The following is a 27984-nucleotide window of genomic DNA, read 5'->3' on the forward strand; positions in this document are numbered from 1 at the left end:
ATAGCTCTCCACAAATCTCTTATCTCATAGGATAAGAGATTTTACACAAACAGAATGTTCTAACATCTTTCCAAGGTTTCCAAAAATGTCTATATATTTTCCTGCACTTTGATTTTATTTTCTTAATTCAGAGTGATTCTCAAATAAAATGGGGGTTCAGTTTACATCCATTTATTTCTAACAGTAAAGGTGAAGCATTTTTTCAATACCCTTTTCATTGACATCAATGCATTAATAAGCAAGAACAATTCTTACCACACACCTGGAAATTTTTTCCATTCATTCTGCCAAGATCTTTGAACTGTGTACCAAACATCTGCACACATCATAAATCAGTTTGACACAATGTGTCTCCATCTTGCATGCTTGTTTCTTTCGTATATTAACTAACTGACAAGTCAAGATCTGCCTTACTACATTAAACACCACATACCTGGGATTTTTCATCTGGCAGTCTTTTCTCATTAAGTGTTCTCAATAAACTACTTGGACTATCTATGTGATTAAGCTGTTGGTAAATACCTCTTAGAGTGCTATCAGCAGTATAGGAACTGGTGCAGGAAGGATTCATGATTGCAGCTACATAAAAATGTGCTGCATTTAAAGCAGCCACTTCAATCAAACACAAGAAAACAAGTTCATTGCCCTTTTATTATTTCTGTACAAGGAATATCCAAATGGAGAGAAGCAAAGATAATTCAAAGGAGGCATGAATTGTTCTCTGTATCATGGCCTTGATGAAATGGAAAGCAATCTCAGGGCCTGAGAATGCAAACATCAGTTAAATATAAATTATGATACCACAGAAGACACAGGATTTCCATTCAAGTATTTACAGGGTGTGTATGTAACAACACATTCACCAATTCCTTTATTGATACACTAGCCCTGAAAAAGGAGCATCAGGTAGTTGTGACAATCCAACAGACTGTATTAGACTGTAAGATGGGAGATACCCTACTATTATAGATATATTTTTCAGGATGCACATCCATGTTCATTATTTAGTAATGCCTAATTATAAACTGCAACTAGATCTTTTGAGCAAAACACATACCCAAATTTGAAAATACAAATAAAAGAGAACAGGAAGGGTGTGAAGAGATGCACCACAAGAAAGGACAGGAGAAGGAGGAAAAAGACATCTTTTTAGTTCAGAACTGGTTGCTTGCTATTTAATATAGCTCATTCTCACCCCATTTTTAATCATCAATCTCCTGATAATCTATTAGAATTATATTCTAAAAGAAGCTTTCTTTAATTAGCTCTTCTAACAAGAAATGTTTTGTTTAGCTGTACTCCCATCTCCTCAGCAAATATCTACCAACAAACAAAAAGTCACTTTTGTCTGTGTTCCACCCAGTAATATGAAGTAGATAACTGTATTTTTGGTGATTGTCCCAGGAGCACACTAGTCAAAACAAATCACAAAAAACTTTTCAAAGGTCAGTTCAGAGAATTGAAGCACATACAGGTTATTTCTTGTGGTGCATGTTATACACAGTATTCTGTGAGCAATATGAAGCTTCCCTCTGTGAAAGTATGATTGTGATTTCCAGGCTTTAATATAAAAACATTTTCTGCATGACTCCACTTGTTTAACCCAAAAGACAAGTCTAGGAAAAACTGAATGCTGGAAGGAGATGAATTGGTCAAGTTCTATGACCTCATAAGTCACGATCCACCATGCTAGAATCAGTAGTTGACATTGTAAGTAGCCTTCAGTGCTGTTTGTATATGAAAAACAAATGTTTCTTAAGCCATCACAGAAGATATTTTCCACAAAGAACATCTGAAAACCTTTTACCATTATTAGTGGGGAGAATGAGGAAACAGACACAGGATCATCTGTGGGTACCAAGAGAGGTATGCCAGCATCTAGAAGTATCAGAAGGCAGTAAGAAAAATAGGTGGGTATATAATCTGTTTTAAAGCCACTTTTCAAAAATAGTGTTGTAGTTGTATGCTGTATGCTGTAGCTGTTGTTGTAGTTATGGCAGTTGAAAGGAAAATGTTTGCTGTGACATACAGTCTGTTTTTTGTAAGGTCAAATGATACAGTCTAGAGAGAAAAAAATACAAGCTTCCAAATCTCATGGCCTTTTCTAAGCTTTAATTTGTGCTGGATATGTTCTTAGTCTAAAAGTTCAATTTTCTCTAACATTATGTCCAAACAGTTTTCAATTTTATTTTAGGCACTGTTGATACTGCAGTAAGAAGTACTTGGATTAAGAATGACGTCTTCTTCTGACACATGCAAATGGTTTCCGATTTTTTTTTGTTTAAGGATAGGTCACTAGAAGAATAAACAAATTGCAAAATTCCCTCCTGTAAATTAAATTTTAATGACTTGTAGAGATTCTTAGAAGCATTCCCTTGGAAGGCACAGATGTGGTTGGTTGTAACTGTGTCAAATTACTGGTTTAAGGTATTCAACAAAATATTTATGCCAAAAACCTGCAAGGGGCTAGACAAATTTCCACTCCACCTTTTAAAGATACTAGAAAGAACAATTTCCAGTACTGAGCATAAACTGAGCTAAACTTTAATGGGAAATAAAATGTGATTACAAGTAAAATCTGCATTGTAGAAAAGTGCCTACTGACTAATTTCTCCTTGCTTATGTGACCATTAAATTCCCTTCCTTTAAGTAAAACTGCTTCTTGGTGATAGATGGTGCTATGCAATGACATAAACCCTATCCTTATATCACTTTCCACAACACTTTGGTCAACTGCAGGGAAATAAATATTCATTCTGTTTCCTTATCCCAGTAGCACTGAATTTCTTGTTTTTGCCTTCTAAACTACTGTTGTTCTAACACAGAAGAGTTTTAGTACAATAAATCCCTACGCATCTTCTCTGAAGTAATTTCAGAGAGCTTAATCCATAGGAAAGAGACTGTCTTGCCTCAGCTTAACAAAACAATGTCTGAAAGCTGATAAGCATGGTCTTATACACTTAGGTGACCCCAAGGAAATAAGAAATATTACCTGTGCCAGAGGATAACACTGTCTCAATACCAAGTGGACATAAAAAAGGACACATATTAAATGGGAAATTGTAAGCAGTGATACAAATATTTGTGACACAGACTTTGAATAGAAGCAGAAGTGAACTCTGGTTTTAATAGAGAGCTTACCTATTTCATGCAAGGTTTCATAAATCATACAAATACTGTCATCATACTGCATCACAGCTTACAAAAATAGAAAACATGACATAATGGTTCAGGACACTGATTTCTACCCTCTGTTTGTAGCACTTTTCAGAATGCAGGTCTTCTATACAGAAAAGCAGGAAAGAGATGCTGCATTACCATTTCCATCTTTCCAAAAGCTTCAGGATGCAATGCATTATCAAATTTAATAAATGTAATATTAAATTATTACGTCAAATTTGAAATAAATCTGCAACTGCCTTCGGAATGTTTAGTTAACAGTTCATATGCTAAAATTTAAATTAGTTACAAGTGTCTTAGAAAAATATATCCACAGACTAGTAGAGAAGTATTTCCGAAGCTTTTGCTAAGAGGCAAGACAGGCAGATCTGCTATGCCATACGCCATACTCTTGTAGTTTTTCAGATCATTGTTAATAGAAACTTTGAGCAATGACTAATTTATCCAGCAAGACTAATTTATCAATTTTCTGAATATTCTTCTTCACTGGAGTAGTCATGCTAGTATCTTACAGGTGGACCCATTTTGTAGCTACTGATGGCTATTAGACATCCATGCTGGTCATTGTATTTTCAATACAATCAAAATGCTGCAGAAAAAGTGTTTGGAAGAGGGCAGGCATAAGGATTACTCACTTGGAAACCCAGCAAAATCTATGAATGTCACATAAAGCCATGTACCTAAGGAAAAAAGACAACTTCCTTTTCTAACAAATCTTCTTTCCAAACAAATTACTAAACCAAACTGGATACAGAGTAACCTCAGAAAAATTTGCTGCAAGAGTCTTCAAGAGCTTTTGCAGATGTGAGTGGGAGGCAGAACGATCAAACTAGACAAAACCAATAGGGAAAGCTCAGCCAAGAGCCTATGTGCTACCACAGAGACTTGCCCAAAGTTCAATTCAGAATTTATGAAATACGAGGCCACAGCATGGACTCCAACTGTAAACAATATACCATTTATTTCAAGTTTAGTGTTAAAGAAACAAATTAAGAAAATAAGATAATTGCTATGGATTTAATCTGGGTTGATTAGAAGGGCTTTGTAGCACTCTAATCTCATGAACACTGCCCACATAATATCCTGACAGAACTTCAAAATGTGCCACATCTTTCTCATGCTGCTAGCATACACAGTAATTCTACATTAACAAAACTTAAATAGTGAATCCAATTTAGGAAATTATTTTACTTACTTGAAAACTAAGAGTAAATTGCATAAAATATTTTTAAACCTTCCACTTATTTGTACAAGCATGTTTCTCTTCCAGTTTAAATATGACAGATACTTAATATTTTTCGTCAAGTACCTAGCTGTCAAACTGATTTGTTTTATAATTTGTATTTTTCTTGAGGAGGCTTAGCAAGCAAGCAAAAACAAAACAAAAAAATACCTTATAGCCTCACAGAAGAAAGAGTTTAGATATGCCAGCTCCTAGAAACTATGCACATAAATTAACAAATAGAATAGTTATACAGTTAATGAATAGTTAATGATTGCATAACCACTGTATGGAGTATATAAATAGTTAAGGATGGTATAAATTACTTTATTTGCACAATTTAAAATTGCTTTAACTTCATGATGCTTTGGTAAAGATTTAAAAATAGAAGAGTTTGTTTCAGAAATTAAGTATATTAATCTATAATTTGTGCTTTAAGATAAAAAGAGTAAGAGAATAGAAAAAGAAAATAGAAAAAGAGTACAGTAAGAGAATAGAAAAAGTGAATAATTAATAACTCAGACTGCAAACACAGCAAAAGTTGTGAAGTTTTGGAGAGAAGGGCAATGACTTTGTGGAAATCAAGTTAGCCTACAATGAAGAAAAAAAAAAAAATCACAATTTATAAAAACTATGCCTCCCCAATGCCTTGCCTTTTCTTACGATCTATAACTTGATTTTTTGTTAACGAGTAATTTTTTGTTTATTTTACTAGAAAGTTAAAATCCCCCCAACAAATAAAAATTAAAACCAAACAAAATCCCAAGACATAGCCCCCCCCCAAAAAAAACCCACAAAAAACTATCAGAGAAGGCATCACTATTCTGGTTTCTCATCAGCACCAGTGGTCTTCACCATGCTCCCTTTAATTCAAGAACCTCTACTTTACCAAGGCACACATGGATAGAGCAGTTAGATCCATGACCCACCATTGCTTAAACATACTTTTTAAAATTTTCCTAAGGGAAAAGCAATCCAATGACCTTTTCCATTCTTTGGTCAGCAACTCAAGATATTAACGTGAATTATTATTCTGCTGGAAACCAAGACTGATTTGCATTCTCTTATTTTAGAATACTGCTTAAGGATGATATTAATAATTTTCCAATTAAATACTTTGAGTAACTGGTACCTTTTCCTAAGAGATGATTTAAATAAAATTCCCTGAAAAGGAAATAAACCACTGATTATTTTTTTGAAATAACAAAATGAAATTATGATTGTGGCATAAGGAGGCTTTTCAAAGAGGTAACAGTTGCATTGAATCCAACTTCTGTATATTTTCACAAGATTATTTCTGTTCTCTTAAATATTTGTTGTCTAGAATAGTTCTGTCATTGGAAAAAAAAAAGCAAATGTTTCACTTTGAACAAAAAGCTGCTAATCTAGAACAAGCCCCTTCCAAGTTTAAAAATATTATTTAGATGGTGTCAGAATATACACATTTCACAAAACAAAACAGTGCTAATACATAGTATACAAAACGTGAGACCTCTGACACACACAAATGCCAAGAAATAAAGTTCTGAAAATTCAGAAAAGGCATTGAAAAGTACTCCTGGTTTTTTGAACTTACCTTGCAAAATGCTGTGAAATAGCACTTTTTCACCAAATGATACTGAATCAGCCTTTAGTCTCAAAATTGTTCCTTACAATACTTTTAGTATATCTTCATGATTCAAGCCATTATTTTTGTTAAGCATCTACATGTCACCAAATATTGCAGAACCTCACATAAAAGGAATGGCAGAAGGACATGCCCAATGCAGTTTAATTTCCCTTTTACCATACTCACATGAAGAAAAATAAATGTACTGACAGACAAATAGGCATCACTTTGATTCCACTTACCACTGGCTGATTGCAAAGGTAACGGCAAAGTTCTCCAATGTACTGGATGACAGTCACATTGTACCTTCTGCAGTCACTCCAAAACTGACTAGCTGAGAACTTCTTTTTTAACACACAGGTTGCACCTTTATGGAAACAGCAGGGAAAATGAAATTAGGCAATTGCTCTGTGTGACAGCTTACCTATAAACCAGAACATATGAGGAACTAAGGCAGCCTCACACAGAGAACTATGTGGTATTTAAGCTGTTTTATTTGAAGACGTGTTCAAACACACATTTGGTAGACAAAGAAGGCAGAGGAAATCAGCCTCCTGGCTGAGACAGCAATGCAATAGATCAGAGCTTAAAAACAAAAAGTCAGCTTCTCTTCTTACAACACTGTTGGTGTTGTAACATAAGAGTTTAAGAGTTTAACCTGAACTCTTGTGTTCAAGCTTTTAGCTGAAAACACCCAAAAGATTCAGGCTGATTAGTAAATCATGTGGGTATCACTGAAGCCTTATTTCTCAAGAAAGTATTAATTAATGCAGATTCAGACAGAATTAACCCATAATACAAGGATCTTTCCCTTGTTCTGACTTGAACTTGATGCATAAGGAAACAAAGTATTTGCCATGGAGTTCCAAATAAATCTTTTATAAAAGAGTCATTGAGGACACCTATATTGTCTCAGTAATACATTTGATTTATTGCCAGTGTCAAAACACTATACAAATCAAATGCACAAAAAGTTATATGGGATTTAAAAATGTATGAAAAAGCTTGTACAATCTGTAGTAGTCAATGTATTTGTCAATATTTTAAGTTCACCAAATACATTTTAATTCTATACAATGCTTAGTCATACATTCAGTAATGCACCATACACGCTGCCAAAATACTGCATATGTCCTTAACTTCCTGTTGACCTAAATATAAAGAAGTCAAAAAATTTGTGATGCAAATTACAATAACTAATTCTTCTCCACAGAGAGAGCTTGTAAAGATCCCTTGTTAGTACAAAACATCCCCTCTCCCCAAAATACACAACTATTCCAAAAAAGACTACTCACTGAATTTGAGCAAAGCATTAGCTTCCCTAGGGATAGTGAATCTAAGCATGTTTTATACATTTTTATAATAATTAATTCTCTATTAACAACAAAAGCAAACAAGCCTTACCCAGCTGAATGCATCCACCAATGCCAAGAAGAGAAGCTGCACTGTGATAAAGAGGCAGAGTAATATAAATGATGTCTTCTGAAGAAACACCAAAAGCCCACAGTCCAGCAGCTCCTTTAAGAATCTGTAAATGACTAATGACTGCTGCCTTTGGAAGACCTGTAATAAAATCAAAATAATGCATTAAAGCATTTCTTAAAGGGAATCTATGTATAAAGTCTCTAAAATTATAAGGGTCAATTCTTACTTCTGTAACCAAATTGTCAACCATCTTTTTAGAAGGCCATAAATAGACAATTGTCTGTTTAATACAATATTGCACATTTATATACACATAAAGATTAGCCAGTTTATAACCTCGTCTCTTTGCTATTTAGTTTGATGTCACGTCCATTCAAATAAGTGGAAACATGAAGAAACTCATGGGTTTGCTGCTAGGAAATTATATAAAGCAAGAAGGGACAAAATATTTACTGTAGATATGAATTTCTTTTAACATAAAGAGGTATCACACCAGATCTTAAGGCAAGAGTCACAGTGATTGTAAGGTAAATAAGAAAGGTATGGGATCTACATGGAGTAGGCCACACAGTAGGAGATTAAGAATCATATATCAATTTGTTTTAGAACTCTACACAGTCTATGACAAATTTAAAAAAAAGAAAAAATTAGTGAGAAGACCACATCAGTTAGGTTCCTTTGAATGAGCTCCTTCAAGTTCAGCACAGCACTTTTCTTCAGCAACATGCAGACTCACAGGCAAGGGCTTCTTGTGCTACTACTCTTGTACCTATTAATCCAAGTAGGGGATGTGATCTTGCATAATACATATGTTCTCAAACACACACACAAATTTCAGTCTGAGTCAGGGTGATGATGAACAGTGAGAACAGTTCAATACTTCAAAAAATGTAATGATTCATAAAGTTTTCTCACCTATTCTTGTAAAGCTATTGTTCATTTGAAGACTTAGCTAGAGCTGCCAGTATAATCTGTGGAGTCAAGCTACCCTCCAGGCTATTCCACTTTTCTACACTAAAGTGAAAAGGGAATATGCCTAGGTTGCCAGTAAATTGCTTATAGCAAGAAATTTTCTACAGTCTTGAGTTTTTACTTCTGCCTTTACAGAGAGATTACTACAGACTGTGCAAAATACTCCTTTCTTTTAACTAAGATTATCAGTCAAAACATGTGAAAATGTTCAGTAAGTCAAAATTAGTTATTCCATACTCTTCAGACTAAACAAACCTTATGATTTTAGTTACATAGTACATAATAGAAATTCAATGTATATTTATGTATTTCAGATAAAATTTCAAAGAGATTTTAAATTATAGATAACTGAAACTTGAGACTTCACACAGATACTCTGACTCTAACTGTAAGAACAAAATCATCCTACTTGGATAATTCTGTAAATTTTTTTTAGCTAATTTAACTCCCAACTCTTAACAAGCAAGTTTAAGCATATTTCTATTAGTAGTATTACAGATAAAATCTCACCTCTTGACAATATTTATAACTTCCTAACCTTTTTATTGGAGATTGATGTTCTCATTTCCTAATTTTTCCTGAGAACCTGAAGCAAATGAATTAAATTATTATTTGTATGAAGGAACAAAGCCTCAAACCACATAAGCATTTTCAATCTTCATGTGGCTAAAACTGTTGTGCTGAATTGAATGAGAATGCCAATCCACTCCTCTTAAAAACAATGCTGCCTTTCATGTCAGCGATCAGTTTTTTTTAAGTCTTAGCTTCTTAGCTGCTGGAGCACAATTCAGACATCTGTTTCTAAACTAAAAGGCTAGTAACTTAATCCTATTTTCTGTCTCTACAGTGACCTGCATAAAACATGACTTAATGAAAGAAAAACAAATGTCTATTTGTGTGTTTCAAGATTCTTTTTTAAAGTTCTAGGTAAAAATCTTAATTACTTTAACTAGGCAGTGTTATGTGGTCACAAAATACTATCTACTATGATTGTAAACTGACCAAAAAAGCAATGTTTCATAAACACCTTAGCTGTGAAGTAATAAGAGGTAAAGTCTCTCATGGTATTTGTACAATGTGGCAGTAAAAAATAAAGAAGAGAAACCAGTAAACCACCGAATAGACACACAAGAAATATGGGCAGTTTTCTATAGTAATACTTCCAGATGAGAAACATGACATTTTGCTATTGAGATACTAGAGTTTCAGAAAAATCAAGTTTCTAGATGAAAGCTGAAGGAAAATATGGACTCTTTAGAAGATCTGTACCTGTTGTTCCCGAAGTAAATATATATAAAACAGCTGACTTGAGGTTGTTGGCAGAGCATCGATTAACTGGAACAGGGTCTTCAGATGCAGCTTCTATTTTATCTAAAAGGGTATGCACATTTGGAAACGTGGAGTCCTTGGCCATTATCCAAACACTAACATCCTTCTGAAGTTTAGGAAGAATTTCTTCCAATGTCCCAAGCAAATCTTAAAAATTAACATGGTATAATGTTAATTCGATTATGCCTTCTTAAAAACTAGAGAATAAAGTATTTTTCCTCTTAAAGTTTTACTTTTTATAATAGAAAGAGAAATGCAAGTCACCTCAATGGATACAGATTCAATAAAATAACAATGAACTAGAATGAAAATCCACTGAAAACAAGCTATAATATGCTAAAAATACTGCTGATCCCACATAATTGAATGGTCAACTAGCTCTCAAGGCAAACTTGTGTGCCTTGATTCCTAGCTCCTACTGTCCACATGATTTTAGGTAACCATTAGTCATTGTTAAGACCAGAATGAAATGTGGTTAAGTTTCAATTTCAAATAAATCTTGAAGAAATTCATGGAGCCAGATATATAAATAACTAATAATTACAGTACATGTTTCCTCAGATACCCTCAACAGCAATCTCCTATGGAGAACTATTTTTTTTTCAAAAGTAACTAATTTTTTTTCAGAAGTAACTAATTTAAAAAGAAACAGCAGTTTAACTAAGTTTTATTCTGCTTACTTATCAGGAAAGAAACAATGAGAGAAGAGTAAATAAAAAAGTATTTCTCAGAATAAATAAAAAAGAAAATATGTAGAGATGCCAATCCTCTAATAATCTATTTGGTATTTATATTTTGAAGCATTTTTACAATGTCACTTTCTCAGAAGACTGCACAGTCATTAAAGTCCTATTCTAGGAAACATACCAAGAGCAGGAACAATACTGTTTCCAATAGAACTCATTTACAACTAAGGGCTTTGATGCATCTCAGTCTAAGTAATTAATCTTACAAATATACCTGTGGGTATAAATTTATTTTATTATCTCAGTTTTTATAATAAATAAAGTTGAGCAAACTTTGAATAAACAAAGTTGAATAACTTGAATAAACAAAGTTGACATGACTCACCCAGAGCCTCACAATGAGGCATTGCCAGAGCCAGCATTTGAAACCCTGATGTCAACTCCAAACTCACTTCACAAATATAAAATATGGATACCATATGCATAAATTTTATGCCAAAACAACTGAAGATTTTTAATATTTTAGAAAGCTGCTTTAATAATGACAGACTGATGTAGTTATTTTAATTAATAACATACAATTGCTATTACAGATATACAACCTACTATAATCAACTAAACATGTTTTACAAACCTAAAGCTTACAGAGTACAAGTTTTATATATTTTATGAACATTTAGCAAATAGATCTGACATCGTGCAATGTTAAAAATTTTGTTTTCTAACCTTGTAGTACTGCAGAATAATTCAGGAAGCAATCACACAAATAATTTTAAAAATCTGAAAGACTGATAGCATCCTGTTTGAATCATTGGAGTACAGTCCCACTATAGACAGCAACAGTGAAAAATTTTGAATAGAAAATAATGTCAAGAACAGTAGTATTAACTGCAGGAAACCTGATGCCATGAATGCCAAGGTTCATTGGCATATTAATTCTGTCTAGCTGTGGTATTATGGAATTATTGCATATTTTTGAGCAATAATGTACAATTTCTAACACGTATTAATAAACCCAGTGTGATGGAATAACTATATGTAATAATACATATTATTTTCTTAAACTGATTTTTGTCTTCCTATTATACATGTATGTCTCTCAAATATACTAAGGATAACTTGTGTAGAACCTAGCAGAAGAAATAGAGGTGTTGGAAGTAGCTGGAGTTCTATTTCTGTTTTCAAATATAGTAAGAGAATATAGCATTCTCTGCCATTCTTTATTAATGCACTGGCTTAATCTACAATGCAAGTCTGTCAAAAAGAAGAGGATTTGCTTCTTTTTCTTTTTTCCCTTTTTCATGCATCAAAGGAAGAAAGATGGGAACTATTAATTTCAACCCTGCAGACACACTCATTTAAGAGTCAAGAATGACATGAGGACACATTTCCCTTTTAACAGACTGAAACATATTTACCCAAAACATTAAGATTAATCATCATATTAAGCATACACACTCTCAATTTTTTGTCCAAACACTTACTCTTAAAACCAATGGCTCTGGAGCTTTTTACTACTATTCAACAATTAAATGATTAGACACCATAATTTTTCTTCTGTGCTCAGAAATCTAGTACTTGGAACAATACGTGAACAGCTTGTAATCAAAAGTTATCATTAAAAAAATGCCTCAGTAGATAGCACAGAACAGTAGAAACAATCAATTATTTCCTGAGTAAAAAAAGGTAAGTTAAAACAGCTGTATTCAAAGTGCCAGAAACTGAAAATTACTTTTGGAACATACATGAGATGGGATGTTTGGAGATGACTCTAGTTGTACTAACATATTTCCAAATAATAATTCTAATGATGGTCAACTAACATTTTGTTCCCCAAACAGAAAATTTCTGTACCAGACATTGTGTAGGGCTGTCTAGTCTTTACATATCATCTTTTCCACCTGTCAGGAAGACACAGCCCACTTGTAAAGCTATAATCTGTATATTTCTAGAGGTACCTTCTGTGTGCACTTCATATAGAAAAGCAATTACAGTAAAGCAATTCTGCTATTTAAACTTGGAGTTTTACTCAAATAATTCTTATTTATTTTTTATGCTATGGAAGTATATTCAGATTTTGGGTTACTTGTTTTGGGAGAATGTCTCCTCATACAAAATTTGGCAATTTCCATCTGTGCCATTTACATTGCTTGTATACAAACGTTTGCCATTTGCAAATTATTTGGCTCCTACCAGGAAAAAAAATATCTGGAATTGATCAGGATGGATATGTTTTTCTGCTTTTGTTTGCTTTTTTTCTCCTCTTACTTTTAAAGCATTATTCAGTAAAAGTTTGTGAAACTGTTACTTTATATTCGCATGAATACATAACTCAGTTACATCTTTTGAGAAAGCAAGGAAAATATGTTTTGAACTACTGTCCTAGGCTTCTAGTTGCACAAAGGTTTTTTGTTATTTTCTAGAAGAGAGATCACGCAAGCTGTTGGCAAGGACACAGTCCCACGCTGATGAAAGGAATACATTAGATTATGAGATCAGTTTGTACTGAACAGAAAGTTACTCAGAAAGAAAACGCCATGAAATGGTTCTTACATAACTTTGATGTGTACCCTGGCTGATACACTCAGGAAGTTATATCAAGTCTGGACTCTTCCCCACACTGTCTGGCCTCAGAAAGTAATTGTTACTTGTACTTGATCCCCCAAGTGACTCAGCTTTTCACAAAGTAGTAATAGTAGCAAAGTCAGCTGTGGCTCAGGATCAGTGCTGGTATCTTGAATTGCCACTGAAGGCAGTAAAAGGTAACAAAATATAAATCACCTTGCAAATAACACTCAGCTCTTTTTTCCCCCTCAAAGACCATCTGGGACAAGACGCACTAGAGTAAGAGGAAGTGATCAAAGAGATATGGTGTCTAACAGAGCAGGTGTCTTCCACAGGTTTTCTACGGTCCTCTTGTACTAAATGTTTAGGTCTAAATTGCTTTTTATTCCAAATGTATAAGAAAAGGTTGTTTCAATAGAATCCATTATTTTTTTCATCCAGAGACTAACATGATGGATGAGACTTCTGCTTGTATGTAACATCAAATGACCTTAATTTACAAATACAAAAAATACATTGCTTACTCTCTTTCTCCAGGATATAGACATACTTCTGTCTAGCTCAGAATACACTCAACAGCAGCAGAAAGCACTGCTAGTGCCCCAAGAGCAAAAACTTCTGTCCAGAAAAATGCAATACACCTCGGAGATGTACCTCTGTACAGAACTGCAAAATCACAAGATGGCTGTGAATAGAAGGGGCCTCTGGAGGTCACCTCAATCCGATCACCCTGCTCAAGCAGAGCCATGCAGAGCAGGCTGCCCACACGTGTCCATGCAGCATGTACACTCCCTTAATAGCCTTTGTTATCAGGACTGATGTAAATCAATCTCATGGAGTTTAGAAAGCAATCCTTTAACAGCTGAATCCTTGCATCAGAAGCCATGATGGCAAACTGGGATGTCCTGCTCTGGGCTGAACTCTTCCCAATAGGAACAGACTAGAGATGCCCTGGCAAATAAATTCTATTTGTGCATTTCTGGTGGGTCACTAAACTGTATGTGTTGTTTAGTAGTATTGCTATACAGATACTGCTATAGATACAATAATAGAACACATACAATATAATCCCTTCTTCAAGCAAGTCTTCAATCAATAGGAATATTCGCCAAAAAGGACATAGTGCCTTAAAACTTGTCTTCATTTTAAGCAGTGCCTTACTTCCTCTGTTTAACCAGCAGCTTTTAATCAATTAAGGGTGGCATAGTCTGGTAACATTTAGTAAGAATGAACAGCTTTTGAAAGAGAAGAGCATACAGTTTCTTTCTTTCTCTTTTACAAGTTCCTCATTGACTTACAAATTAGTTAACTACTGTTTTATTTAAAATGCAGTTTAAAACTCTAGCTTTTGAATCTTTTTCAAGAAACATTCCCCAAAATGGGAGTGGTGGGAGAAAATGTTTCTGGGCATGGAAGTGTGAAAAGGTGAAGCAACAAATTAAAGCAAGAGCTAAGTACTCTGGGAACATAGCAGACAAATGACAGTAGTTAAAGTAAAAAACTCTCTCTCTGACACCACGGCAAATGGAATTACTGGAAAGGAACAGAAAGACTAAATACTGGCAAGTAATAGAATCTATATTTGCCTTTTAGCCAGAGCCTGGATGAGAAGACAAAAAATTTACTTGATTGCACTAAATTAATTAAAAGAGCATCAGTGTCATAGAAAAAAAACCCCACACTTTTAGAGATAGCCATTTCATATAAGAAACCAACAAGAGGAAAAAACCTTTAAGTTTTTATATCATATTTGGGGCTTAAGAATAAAACATTCAGTTGCTGAGTTCATAGAATACATTAAGGCAAAATCAAACCCACAAAAATTAGATACTACTGAAACACTCTGAACTAAATTTAGAAAAAGCAATCCAAGTATGAGAGAGAGAATGTCAGAACAGAAGAAAGTCTGATTCCAAGTGCTGAAGCAAAGACAAGATACTAATTGGATGGGTTTACCAAACCACAATGCCTGACAAATATGCAGGCACACAACAAAAGTCAGGAGTAAAAAATGGCATATGAAAGTGATCTTATAAGAGGCACCCTGAAAAATGGAACAAGGTATGAAAGACAATGCAACCATAAATAGTATTAAGCCTAATTGTATGGAAGTATCACATTTGTAAAAAATACAAGTGTTTTTGAAAATGAGGTACAAAAAAGCTTCAAGATGCAATAATCTCACACAAAAGGAGGCTACATACCATTCTGAGCAGGGAAGATTTTGCCACAAACAATCATCAGTGGGAATTGTTTCAGACAGCAGCTGAAGGTTCCCTTCAGCATAAAAGAAATCTTAATATTAACTAGATTTATAATAAGATATAACAGTAGAACCTGTACACAGGTTCCTGTTCTAATGTGCTATTACAGACAATAATTTCAAGAGCAAATTTGGTCTTGCTGAACACAGGCAGTCAAATTGTTAAGGGGATAATTTCTCCCGTGCTGCAGTCTATGAATAAGACCAAAGGTAATCCAAAACACGGAAGATATAGTTTGTAACTATTGCAAGAAATAGAAATGCTAAGTCAACTTGCATTCCTTTGTGGAGGGTGTAAAATCTATAAATTTTTAAAAAGAATTTCACTATCCAAAAATACTGCCATTACATACTATTCTCTGATTTAAAAAAAAAAAAGGTCTTAATTGCCAGACACAATGCTTGTCTATGGCAATGATAAATATTAGACCACAAGTGGATTGGTTTTAGTGTAAATACTTAGAAAAAAAAATATACCATGTTCAAACTATCCACACTTCTGTGAAAATGGTGCCACAGGAGGAAAATTAACAACTCATGTCTATTGATGAAGAAGAATCCCTTGATACTAACAATAACACTGTATGAAAAGATGTTTAATAGACCTCTAAGAATTATGTAACTGACTGTGCAACCCCAGTGTTAAACACTGCTCTGCAATTTTTATAAACATTAGGGGGAAACTATTACCTATAATAATTAGATTCAATACATTTCTTTCAAGAGTGGTATGAGTTAGGCCTCACAGTCACTGGTCTGTGTATAAACTTTCAGTTGCCAAATCTGGACTCCTTTTTAAGAGGCTCCTGTATGATGTGGTCAGTAGGTGAGGACCTAGCAGCTTTAACTTCTTTCATAGATAAAAATAAAAAAGAGCCTGTAAGTCTCAAAGATAAATACTGAGAAGGCTCACGGGACTGGCAGACTTACAGCAGAGACTAAAAACCATTAATAAAATAAGAAGCCCAAAATGTAAAATACCAGCTGAGAAACTAATTTGTTGGTATTTCTGTTGTATCAGCTGTCTGCACACAGCTCTTCCCTTGTGAGCAGAGGCAGATTCCCAGAAGAACCTAGTTCAACACAGTTGCTCTTACTATCAGCTGCTGGTAGCAAATGAAGAGCAGAGAAACACAATTCCTAACCCTGCTCGGCAAATGCTTTTTTCATCCATTAGTTACCCCTAACTTAAATAAAAACATCTCTCAGATAGAAGCTTTGATCCAAAGTTTCTCCCTTTTTGCAGTCAATAAGCACGAAGTTCCTGAACATTAATTCCCTTCCTCAATCCATACGCTCAAAAGTACATATTCATAAAAAGGAGCTAAACTTTTTAAAAATTAAGAAAGCATAATGAGAAGCTGTCAGTTCAGAAGCCTTGTTATCATGTATTTGGATTATATTTAAATTGGCTTTAGTTTCATTGGCTTCATTTAATTACCAGACATCTTAAACTAGCAAACCATATAGAATCAGAATGAGAAGATTCATAATTTAAAAATATGTAAGGGAAAAATCTTAAATGCATTTTTGAAAACACAACTTCATAGCAGCAGAGAACAGATGGAAGAAAATTGTATCATTTAGGTGTCATGGGTGTAAAACCCCACAACTTGTGTAGCAGCAGTAAAGCAAGAAGGTGTGCAACAGAAAAAAGGCAAAGGAGACTTGAAACAATATTTTTAAAGAGCTGGGACAACATTAATATGCAATATTTAGATATATTTTCTTCCAAACAAGTGTCAAGCTTCTGTGTAGTCTTTGAGCCTTGCAGGTTCACTTTCACTTCATTATAAATGAGTTTTTGGCAAGTTTATGTTTTGGATCTGTCTTCAGTTTATACATCTATCTAATTAAGCCCAATTTGAATGTACAATGCCTAGTATGCCTATAACAAGATTTTAAATTCTTTTGAATCATTCAATAAAAATGTAATACTCCAGAAAGCTGCACCACACACACCATACCATACCTATTCAAACACAGCAATCTCTTCTACAATCCAATACCAAGAGTAAGATTGTTATTATGAATCAACCTCCTACGTACTCTACTCCTGAAACTTTATTCTTGGAAAACTGTCATACCTCTGCAAACAGTTGAACAGCAGAGTCTCTGCAGTCCAAATTTAGACCTTCCAGTTTTGCAGTGTGTTTGATCAGTAGAAGGATGGGCAGATAATACAAGAGAATAAATTACATTACTTAAGTAAGATTAAATTTGACTATTTGAGAAGTAATGGAAAATTATTCTTAACAGGAATAATTTTAATGCTTTCAGAGACACTTTTACTGACACAAACACTTGGAACAGGCTGTACTTAGATCTCGAAAACTCTCCTGCAATACACATTTTTTAAGAAAAGCTTAAATGGATGTTCACAAAGCAGGGATATAATTGATTCTGCCTGAGAGGCTGAAGCTTTATGACATCTTGAAGCCCCCACCAGCTCCGTGTTTCTTTCATTTTGTGAACATTTCTAAATCAGGTTTCCAACAAACGATCAGGAGGGCCAGGTATGTGGGAGATATGACATTAAAAGCTTTGGAGGTAGGAATGGGTAGTATACCCTACCTGCTCCCACAACCAATATCTTGGGTTCACAGCTACTGACACAGTGCAGGAGAGATCTGAAGCGGACATTGAAGTTGAGGAACGCCACCACACAGCCCAATTTGCCCAGTCCGAACCACACGTGGATGAAGTCTGGCTCGTTCCCCATCAGCAAGGCCACCGTGTCTCCCTTCTTCAGAGCCTCATGCTGCAGGAAGACCTGTGCTATCCTGTTACTCCTCCGGTCCACATCTCTGTAGGTGTGAACAGTGCCTTCATAGATGAGGAATGGTTTGTGGGGCTGCTTCTCTGCCAGCTTCACAAACTTGTCCAGGATGGTGACAACCCTCCCCTGCAGCCGGTACATCTCCATTCTCAGCCCATAGGTCAACACTTTGAGCAGGTATCTCAGGTCGGCCCAGAAGTAGGGGAAGAGGAGTTTCTGGATGAAGTGCAAGGAAAGAATCCCGACAGCAACCCCCGGTACCCAGGAGGACGGCACTGGGAGCGGGTAAAGGTCGTCCCAGCCACGCATCTCCCCGCAGCCGGGCCGCCAGGCACACGGCCGGGCAGGGTGCGGAGGCGAAGGACAGCACGGGCTGAGGCTCTTCCCGCCCTCACCTCCTCCGCAGCGGGATGCCCGGACCAACACCGCTCGGGAGCAAGGGAGACAGGGAGCTCCGACGGCACGGCACGGCACGGCACGGCACGGCCGGAGCCCCCGCCCGCCTCAGCCTCGCCTCACCTGCGGGACGGCCCGGCGGGAGAGGGGCGGGAGTGCCTGCACCGCCCGCGCACGGCTGAGGCCGGACACCTTCTCCCCCCTCGGCCCCGGGACTCACGCACAGCGCCGGGCTGCTCCTGCCGGCGAGGCGGCGGCCGCTCCCTGAGCCGGTTGCATAAGGTGCGAGCTCTCGCTCACCCCCGCCGGGCGGCCGCAGCCCGAGGTTGGCTCCCGGAGAAGGCGGCGGCGGCTGAGCGAGCTCTGGGCGCGGTCCCGGGGGAGAGCGGTGGGAGGTGCTGGGGGCAGGTGGCTCCTGCCGGCCGCTCCCGCCCCGCCCCGCGGAGTCGGGGACTCGTTGATCCCCGAAGCTCAGGCCCGCCCTCAGGCTTGGCCCCGAAGGACTGGAGGAGAGACGACACCTGAAGAGCTGAGTTGTATTTCCAGCTCTTTCTAGTTCTGTTTTTTCCTGTTTTACCACTGAGATCGAGGCCTCATTACATTAAGAATGTACAGACACAGGTCTGTTATATGAACGCTGACTGGACATGCATTGAAAACAAATTCAAGCAAATTAAATAGTGCAAAACTAGATTATTAGTAGATTTCATGCCTCTTTAAAGGCGCTACTGTCAGTAGGCTGACAGGTTTTTATCGATACTCTAGTGTTCCTTACTTGCAAAGTGCAGTAAGTGTGTATGTTCTGTCCTAGCTAGCTGTAAATTTACAGGAAGAAAGAAATACTTAGGTTTTCAGGTGATTTCAGAATCCCTTCTTCCAGAAGGACATGTGAGAATAGAGAGTTCTAGCTTAATTTTCTTAGGTGGAGATAACTTAAAGGGCCAGTATTTAAAATTTCTTCAAAGTAACTAATAGGCAGACTAAATGCTGCATTTACCTGTGCTTAACATACAAAAACTCACAGTAGTTATTTGACTGACTGGAGTTTGGCTGTTGTTAACTGCTATAGAAATGTGCATAAATAATGAATAAAGGGAAACGCCGTGACTCATAAAGAAGATGCATACTTATGATTTGAAGGAAGATAGAAGTTGACAGATACTCTTGTTTGCAAAGATTGCTTTGAAGAAGCCGGAAAGAAAGCAGGAGATACGGCAGCTCAGGTCAAAGAAAAGCTCTTGGCATATGGATAAGAGTGAGAGGAGAAGCAATAGGTAATTGATAGAGCACAAAAGTAAACTAAATACAGAATGGGCTGTGGATAAGAGAGATGTATTTTAAATATACTGTGCTGTGAGCTAAAAATCAGCCAGGCAACACTGCATTTACTAAAGTGACTAATGATTAGTATGTTGCCACATGTCACCTGAACAGAGAGGAAGAATTTTGTGTCTTGGATGTTATCAGTGCTGCTAATTCCCCAAGAGCTGAAATGATGAGCAAGACCTTAACATAAAGACTCTGGTATTCTGTAATACGCAGTTTCTAATAAAAGTTGTAGGTTTGTGGTCTCTGAATTGTCCCTTTTCCTGTTAATTCTATATAGAAATTATATTGATCCTCTTTACTCAGTATCCAAGGTTCTTGCAAACGTGAGCAATAGCTTACTTCTTATATCCTCCTGAAGGGAGACAGGAAAATTCTCTAATGCATAAGTTATTTTCCAGTAATTTTCTGGTCTGTTACAAACAGGTAAGACACACCAGGAAATATCAATAGGCAATGGAAAAGTCACATAACTCAGGTGAAGCCATGCTGGAATTGGATTCAAACCTGCCTGTGCCAGAATAGGGATATTGGATTAATCTCTTACAATGTCCCTAAACTAGGTTATTTAGTCAAGCCACATGCCTAACTTTACAGCTTAAGCCCCTTTTAGTCGCTTGATTTGATGGTTACACAAACAGTTACAGATTAAAACATAATGTCGCAGCACGTGCTGTCGTAGCATGCTAGGCAGCGATGGCAGGGGCATGACCTTCCCCCTGTGATCTCTGCTATTCCCAGTTATCACTTGGTCTGGTGCAGGAATAGATAACAACGACACGGGTCTTGGGAGATAACTGGATGGATTTATTAGGTGGATGACATGAGGATCCGAGACCCCCCAAGACCTGGGACCCCAAGACAAGACTTAGAGGGTATGCAGAGGTTTTTATACAACAATTTATGGGGCATAGGGCAACCAACCAATGAGGGCATGGCAGGGGAGGAGTCTAGGGCAGTACTAACATTCTATAAACCTATCAGAGAGAGCAGGGGAGGGGAATAATACAAAGTAACAAATGGGGTATTGAACACTACAAGATAGACAGGAACACTCTGGAAAAAAGGATAGGGACAGGGAGGATTGACCAGGAACATTCTGGAGAAAGGGGTAGGGATAGGGAGGATTGACAACTTTGGAGGGAGGGAATTAGGGAAGGGCTTGGGGAGATTGGCAATTCGAGAGGGGAGGAGGTTAGGGAGGAGAATAGTGGGCAAACGCGAACTTAAAGCAAAAACACACCACAACAACATAAGGATCTACAGTTTCTACTCTATGCTAAGTGAAATGGTAGCTGGTCCAGCACCTAAAGTTAGGAGATGGGTTAGAAATCAGTTAAATTCACCTTCAATATTTTTGCTCTCTATAGTTTTGGTTCTTAATCCAGTAGAAATACAAGCACATTTGGTTTTTTGGGTTTTTGGGTTTTTTTTTTAAGTAAACAGTGTAGAATTTGAATGGCTCAGATTATTTTTTTCTTGTTAACTACTTCATATCAGCACTTCATATCTTGTTAATTAGTTCATATCAACTACTTCATATCATATCATGCATGCAATTATCTGCATGCATGGGTTGTTGAATGTAACATATGAACAGTTAAGAGAACATGAGTTACCATATACATTGAATAAGTTATTGGGAAAAACAGTTGTCTGGGAAAAAAATGTATCTTACTATGAGAATAAAATTGCTAACATAGCATGTACTTACAAGTCTACATCCATATTGTGAAGAAACCTTAAGTAAAACTATTCCAAAGCTTAACTCAAAAAAAAAACCCTAGAAAGTTCTCATATTTTAAATGTAATGACATTTGTTTTAAAGTAAACAAAACCGCAAAAATATAGTGAGAAATTACCTGTTCATCAGGTTATTGTTAAATGTCATGAGCTGGAATCTAATTTACTTTTGACATTATGTAGGATGCATAAACTTGTACCACAGACAAACCACTGAGCCCTGAATTATTTAGTACACTGTAATTATTCTGCTCAATTTCACTTCAACAGAAAACATTTTGATGCCTGAGAGTATGCTATGACCCAATAGTGAAATCTAAAGGAGTTTAATTTTTTACTGGTGGAACTCATATGTGGAAGTATTTTTTTTAATGTGGTTAGATAAAGCATTTCCCTGTACCAAAATCTCAATATTGCAAGAAAATACAGATTACAGAAATGCTTCTTTAGCATAAAAACCTGTAGTTTTGATGTTACCATTTTGACACTTTGTACCTTTTAATATCCAAATAACTCAATATGGCGCTGTACATACATTTTATTAACTCTGAACCTGGCTAATATCCTCATGGGAATTTGCTTGGACTATTTTAGTGACATAAGTATCAATTTAGGGGGCAGGGGGGAAAGCTATTTTAAATAAGGTTTTTTTGATATATGGAGTTTTTGGGTCCCCTTGGGGGAAATAATAGCATAAATTCTGAAGTGTCAGCTATTTTCTAATTTCTTACTAAAGTAATTTTAAAGTAGTGATTTTTTTTTTCATGTGAAATAGATTTTTGAAATCTACAACAGAAAGAGATTAAATAGAAATTCCTTCAAGATAAAAAGTCTATGACTTAGATTCCTGGCTTTTCAGATTGTCAGAATGCTGTAATATGGAAGAGGAAGAAAATAGCATCATATTCTGAATATTGTCTTGCAGATTGTCCACCACAATTGAATTCTTCCTTTTTTATATTTCAAAATAAATATATTTCAAAATACATATTGCATTTAAAATATATATTCTATTTTAAAATATAATCCAGACTATTAAATAAAAAATAAAAATATCTTGAAAATGCAATTTTCAGATTTTCACATCTCACTCTTCGATTCCATTACCATGAAAGTAAAACAATAATATCCAAGTAATTGTATCTATTAATTTCTACAGGTTAGCTGTGAAATATATGTCTAGCAAAGTCTAAAATCTTAAATCTAAAATTAAACAAGTAATAAACAAACTATAATTTGATGTCTGAGTGGCCAGTAAGCAAGTCATAATGCTGAAACAGCCTAGTAACACAGAACTAACTCTTGACTAACAATGTCCCATGGGAATTTGGAGAATGAATGGTGTAGTCATACTACAGTTATTACAGAGACCTGAGGAGGTAAAGTTTGTCATGGCACAGACCAGACATTATGGAAGCTTTTCATCAGAGGAAAACATTTAGGATTCAAATCCGTAGGAAAGTAAAAATAATTTTTATAATATTTTGGAATACTTGTTTATTCTGTAGTTGTGTGAGGACATTAATTTGAAATATTTACATTACATAAAGTGCCTTGTCTCAAGTAATTCACTACAGCATGTCAGCACTACAGACTTGTGGCAACCTTTCAAAGATGTAAGAAATATCATCTCTGGTAGATGAAATTTTATTAACAGAAAGCTTTACTATTAATGTGATAGATAATTTTAAGACCCCCATGTTTTATTTTTTATTTTATTTAGCTTTGAATAGGCTCTACAGGTAAATTTGTAGTTTTGCCTGAATTCATGAAAATGTGTTATTACTAGGAGCCATATACATTAGCAACTGTAAATTTAGCCACACGCTTCCAAAGAAGCATACTGAAATATTCAAATTTTCTCACTCTTAGAACAATTCTGTGGACTGCTGATGGAGTTAATTCACAACAGTGAGTCTCTGAAAAGATAGAGTTGGGGTTCAGTCCCACTGTCATCCAGAAGTGATGTGAATTGAGCAAGCTTATACATTTGAAATAAAATAATTATATAGAAGGATTTCACATTGTAGTCTGATCATCGCAAACCAGTGGTTTTGATTTTACTCATTCCGCAGCTCCTGCTTATCAGGTATAAAACACGGCACTGACCTGTCAAAGGGATGCATACTTTACATGGCTCTAAAGAATAGGTCATTGTTCATACAGAAAGATGAAATAAGAGACAGATGAAAAGTAGAATCTGAGTATAAATCCTTTATAAACAATATTCTGGTGTCTTCTAAGGTGTAAGGTAAACAAGAAGATTTGAAAGCGTGGGGAAACCCCAGACAGGACATGAAATGAAATAGAGAAGGAAACAGACCTCTCCTAAGTACAAAGTGCTATCATTTTCACATTCTTTAAATAGATACTTTGTTGACCACTAGTTTAACTTGACTCATGTTATGGGTGATTTGAAAATACCTTTATTTTTTGAAAGTTCTACACCTTAATTTTTTTGTTATTCTTAAATTTTTCTAGACTACCAGTGCAGAGCATTGTATCCCAATTCCTTTTTCTTTTCATGTCAAATGACAAAAGCATTCTTTTATACAATCTTAGCTGGCTTGGAATAGGATGACATAAGAGTCTAGAAGAAATCTTCCAGTGATTGTCAGGGAAAGATTCTGGCATGTTGGCCAGTGTCAAAATAGCATGGATCAGATATAGCATGAAAATCATGAGCAAAACTTAAAAAATATGTAACTCTCTAAGAAATCACATATGAGCTAGATGCCTACCATAACCATTGTTTGCTTCTGCTTTGTGTGTATGTGCTAGGGAGACAAATTTTAATTTAAAAGATTTTTTTTTTTAAAGAAGTATCTTTCAGATCAGGTTTTTTTTTTTAGTAAGCACCAGTTGGAAGTATTCAGTGTTTTCATTATCATGCTGAATTTCTAGGTGAAAGGGCTGCTGTATTCATCTTTCACAGGGTGTCTGCTTTCTGTGCCTTCAGGCACACAAAAGATAGTTTTCAACTTGCCTCTGCTTTCTGGGCTTTCATGTTTGCAATGCAGTTAAACAGTATGCCAGAAAACATCTGCCCCTTATTTGTGCTTTCATTGTTTTGTGCTTTGGTTGCATTTGAAATTTTATCTGATGACCGTGGCAATAATATTATCAATGTTAGCTGGAATAATAGTTCATTCCTGTGACCTCTTCTTGCTAGAAGCACTTCCCTGTACTTGTACTACCAGTTATGATACTGTCTCTTGTGTTTTAAGAACTTAGGTCCTCTATATGGAACAACATTTTCAGAAATACTTTGCCATCTGATATGATTCAGCTATATGCAAAAATACTGACTTCTCTAAATTCAGTAGCAAAAACTTCGACTCATTTTCTTAGCTTTCTTCTCACATGTTCCTTTTCTATGGTGTGGAAGTGAAAAGAGGATAATTACTCTTTTGAAAGTCCAAGAAACAACTTAAAACAGAAGAGGGAGAAAAGAATTTAAAGTACTTAAGAGTTACAGGTACTTGTACTTCTCTGAACGTTTCAGCATTACTGAATCCTGAAACCACAGTCATTTGGTGGCACAAGAGACTCATTCCTCAAGCATCTTCTTTGTAGATCCTGTTCAATGTGATTTTAAATCAAAGTGATCTTGTATTAAGCTTGCTGGATTGATTTGGTGCATTGTTGTGTTAATAACATAGCTAATAACTCTTTCCGGCACGTACAAATTTTGATGCTTGAGGCAATGTTTGACATGCTTTTATGCTTCCCTTTTTTTCTGGTATTCCCCTTTCCCCCTTCACAGGGCAGCTTAGTTTGAGAGATGATAGAGAGAACCCCTTTTCCTATTCCTGTGGCTCCATTATACATAGTCAGAGTCACCAAGCAGCAGCAGGAGAGCTACTCAACAGCCTGAGGAGCAAAACAGGTGCTGAGGATGCCCCTAACATAGGCAAAAGAACCCTCCCTGACCAGAACGCAGTCTGGCTACACCTGAACATGCTGGGGACACTTCAGTATAGGAGCTGCCAGCAGTCCCAGATATGGTAGTGGATCAGGTCCAGGGTAGGAGATGAGGCCAGACGTAGCACCAGAGACAACAATACGACAATGTCCATCCACAGGGCAGGACAGCTCAGTTCAGATAAGTGTGGCTGCCCAACCTTGAACTTAGACCCTTTGGAGCTTTTGGGTGGAGGAGAACATCCCAAGTGATTGCTGGAGATCAGGGCCATTAGGGCAAATTTATGTCACTACCTGTTACTTGATTCTTGCAGGTTCTAAGAAGCTGGCGGAGCCTGATATCTTCAGCAGTTTTCTGAGAAGCGTTTCTGAAAAAAAAAACTTTCATGTTCATTCAGGTAACTTGTCATATGAACTGCAGATGAAATCTGTCATATTCAATCAGCTTGACTGATAAACCTCATGAGGATAATGGGGAACAAATGTAGGAAGAAAGCTAATGAGGAGCAAACAAGGTGACTCAATCACATACTTTACTATTATTAACTTTACTTTTTACTTATGTGATACAGTCTCTACTACATGCAAAGAAAATATCTTTTGTGTGTGTCATTTTATGGTGTTTATAAGATTTAAGCCATGAACATTTCAGACAAATTGACCATTTTCTTACTTTCTAACTGCCTGGGGTTTGTCTGTGTTATTAAGTGGTTATCTTAAAAATGAGGAGGTAAGTATGTAGGTATCTTCAAATACTAGTCCGGTAATAAAAGAAAAAGAACATGGTAACCACAAGGCAAGTAAAGGCACTTTTAAATTCAGCATTATCTGAGTAAATAGCTGTGTTTTTATTTCTGGAAGACACTTTCTTGCTAACAGCTTAATCTGGATGGAGCTGAATAACTTCTTACATCTATATGAGTGATCTTGTTGCAAAATGATTTCATGCCAAGAAAAAGAAATTGTGTTGAAATAGAAATTGTTGACGATATGTCTGTGTGCAGGGGCCATTTTTATAAATGACTTGCTGAAATATACATTAGTAGCCTGTGTTGTAAGCCAGTCCCTTAGCCACCTAATAACAATTGGCCTATTGGCTATTTGCACACTCGTAGTCTTGTCTCAATGGTGTTAACAGACCACTTGCTCCATAAGTGTTAGTGGTCAGTGAGATACTAATAAGTGTCAAGATAATCTCATTTTGTCTTCTCTCCCCTAGAATACTGTTCACTCAGGTACCACTGTGTTAACACCATTGAAAATGGCTTTAACATAAGGTAGTGACCTCTACTTTCTACTGAAAGCAAAAGGAAATCTGTGAGCTTTTTCAAGGTCAGCTGATTGTGGAACAATGTACAAAAATGACCAGCCAAAATGGTACCACTGGAATAATTTTTTGTTGATATGTTTTCCTACATTTCCATCTGTCTGCAAATCATGATAACTGAAAACTAACAGCCTGGGGAAATCACCTTACAAGTTGCTTTTGCAATTGCAACATTATGCCAAGGCAGGAAAGCTTTTGCCTGACTAGCTTGTGTAATAATGAAAGCAGACAATTGCCTAGCTGGAGCAAGAAAAAACACAAACTGCAGAAGAGTTTCACTTTTGTGATGGCAGTGACTACAGCTTTCTGCCTAGACAGCACAGGTACAGGCATAGCAATACCTCTCTTCTGTCATGCGTTCTTTTCTGTAAGTAGCTCAGACCTCTCACCTGATAAAACAGCAAGAGCTGGAGGGGGGGTTAACCTTTTTCTTTTTTTCTTTCTTTCTTTTTTCTTTTTCAGACCTTTTCTGACAATGGGGACAAGAAAAAACAAAGATAAACAAAGGGAAAGGTGCAGTAGGAAGGCCAGAGAGGCCAGTGATATGCTGCACATCCTATCCCCTTTCCTGTGCCCTGTCCCTCTGCATTACATTGCTTTCTAAATGTGTGATATAGGGTCTTTGCATTGTGAGAACTCAGGGAAGGGCAGTGGTGATAAGGAAACAACATATCATAGTTACACCATGAGTAGTTAGGCCTGAGAGTTATTCCAACTTTCATACTGACTATTTGTTTGCCTGAAATTAAAGTTCAGAAGTCTTTACTATGCCCATATACTTCAGGAATAAAGTATTTCTTTGCATCAGTTTTTCTGAAGGGCTTTAGTGCCTTATTATTAATTTTGGGCTCTTGCCTTGCAATGTGAAAAACGTTGTGTCTGAAAGTTGCTAAAAATCCTTTTCTAAAGGAGTTTTGAGTGTACTCACAATTTGGTTGCTCCATCTTTGTTTGTGTTTATTTAATAACAAAATTATTTCATTTGTGTGTTTTGCATATACCGTATTCATAAACTAGTGGTTAGTGAAGTATTTTGAAAAAGGTTTCCGTAGTAATTTTTAGTAAAAATTCCAGAATCATCTCCTTGATGTTTCAAAACCAGAAAAATTATGTGTGAGGTATGTCTAAATATAATCTAGGTAAAGGATCAGCCATTTAATATGCTTCTCTTTTAAGGGTTCCACAATAAACAGTTCAGTTATTTTTAAACAGTTTTTCTACATGGAGCATATTGTCAGT

At 36.2% G+C, this 27984-nt stretch overlaps 1 protein-coding gene and 1 long non-coding RNA gene across 3 annotated transcripts in view; one reads left to right on the forward strand and one right to left on the reverse strand.

Annotated features, from left to right (window-relative positions):
* The window catches only part of SLC27A6 (solute carrier family 27 member 6), a 37394-nt gene extending 18655 nt beyond the window's left edge, over positions 1–18739 (reverse strand). The window contains exons 1-4 of the mRNA XM_054002625.1: positions 17826–18739; positions 9678–9884; positions 7416–7574; positions 6254–6378 (exon numbers count right to left, since the gene is read on the reverse strand). Coding sequence (XP_053858600.1) covers positions 6254–6378; positions 7416–7574; positions 9678–9884; positions 17826–18339 — 1005 coding nt within the window. The 5' untranslated portion in view covers positions 18340–18739. The remainder of the gene's footprint in view (positions 1–6253; positions 6379–7415; positions 7575–9677; positions 9885–17825) is intronic.
* The window catches only part of LOC128821504 (uncharacterized), an 80490-nt gene that overhangs the window by 39677 nt on the left and 12829 nt on the right, over positions 1–27984 (forward strand). For both annotated transcript variants that reach the window (XR_008441138.1, XR_008441139.1), the window contains exon 3: positions 25734–25817. This is a non-coding gene — a long non-coding RNA (uncharacterized LOC128821504). The remainder of the gene's footprint in view (positions 1–25733; positions 25818–27984) is intronic.

The sequence above is a fragment of the Vidua macroura genome, chromosome Z (assembly GCF_024509145.1).
Source record: "Vidua macroura isolate BioBank_ID:100142 chromosome Z, ASM2450914v1, whole genome shotgun sequence".
Taxonomy (NCBI): domain Eukaryota; kingdom Metazoa; phylum Chordata; class Aves; order Passeriformes; family Viduidae; genus Vidua; species Vidua macroura.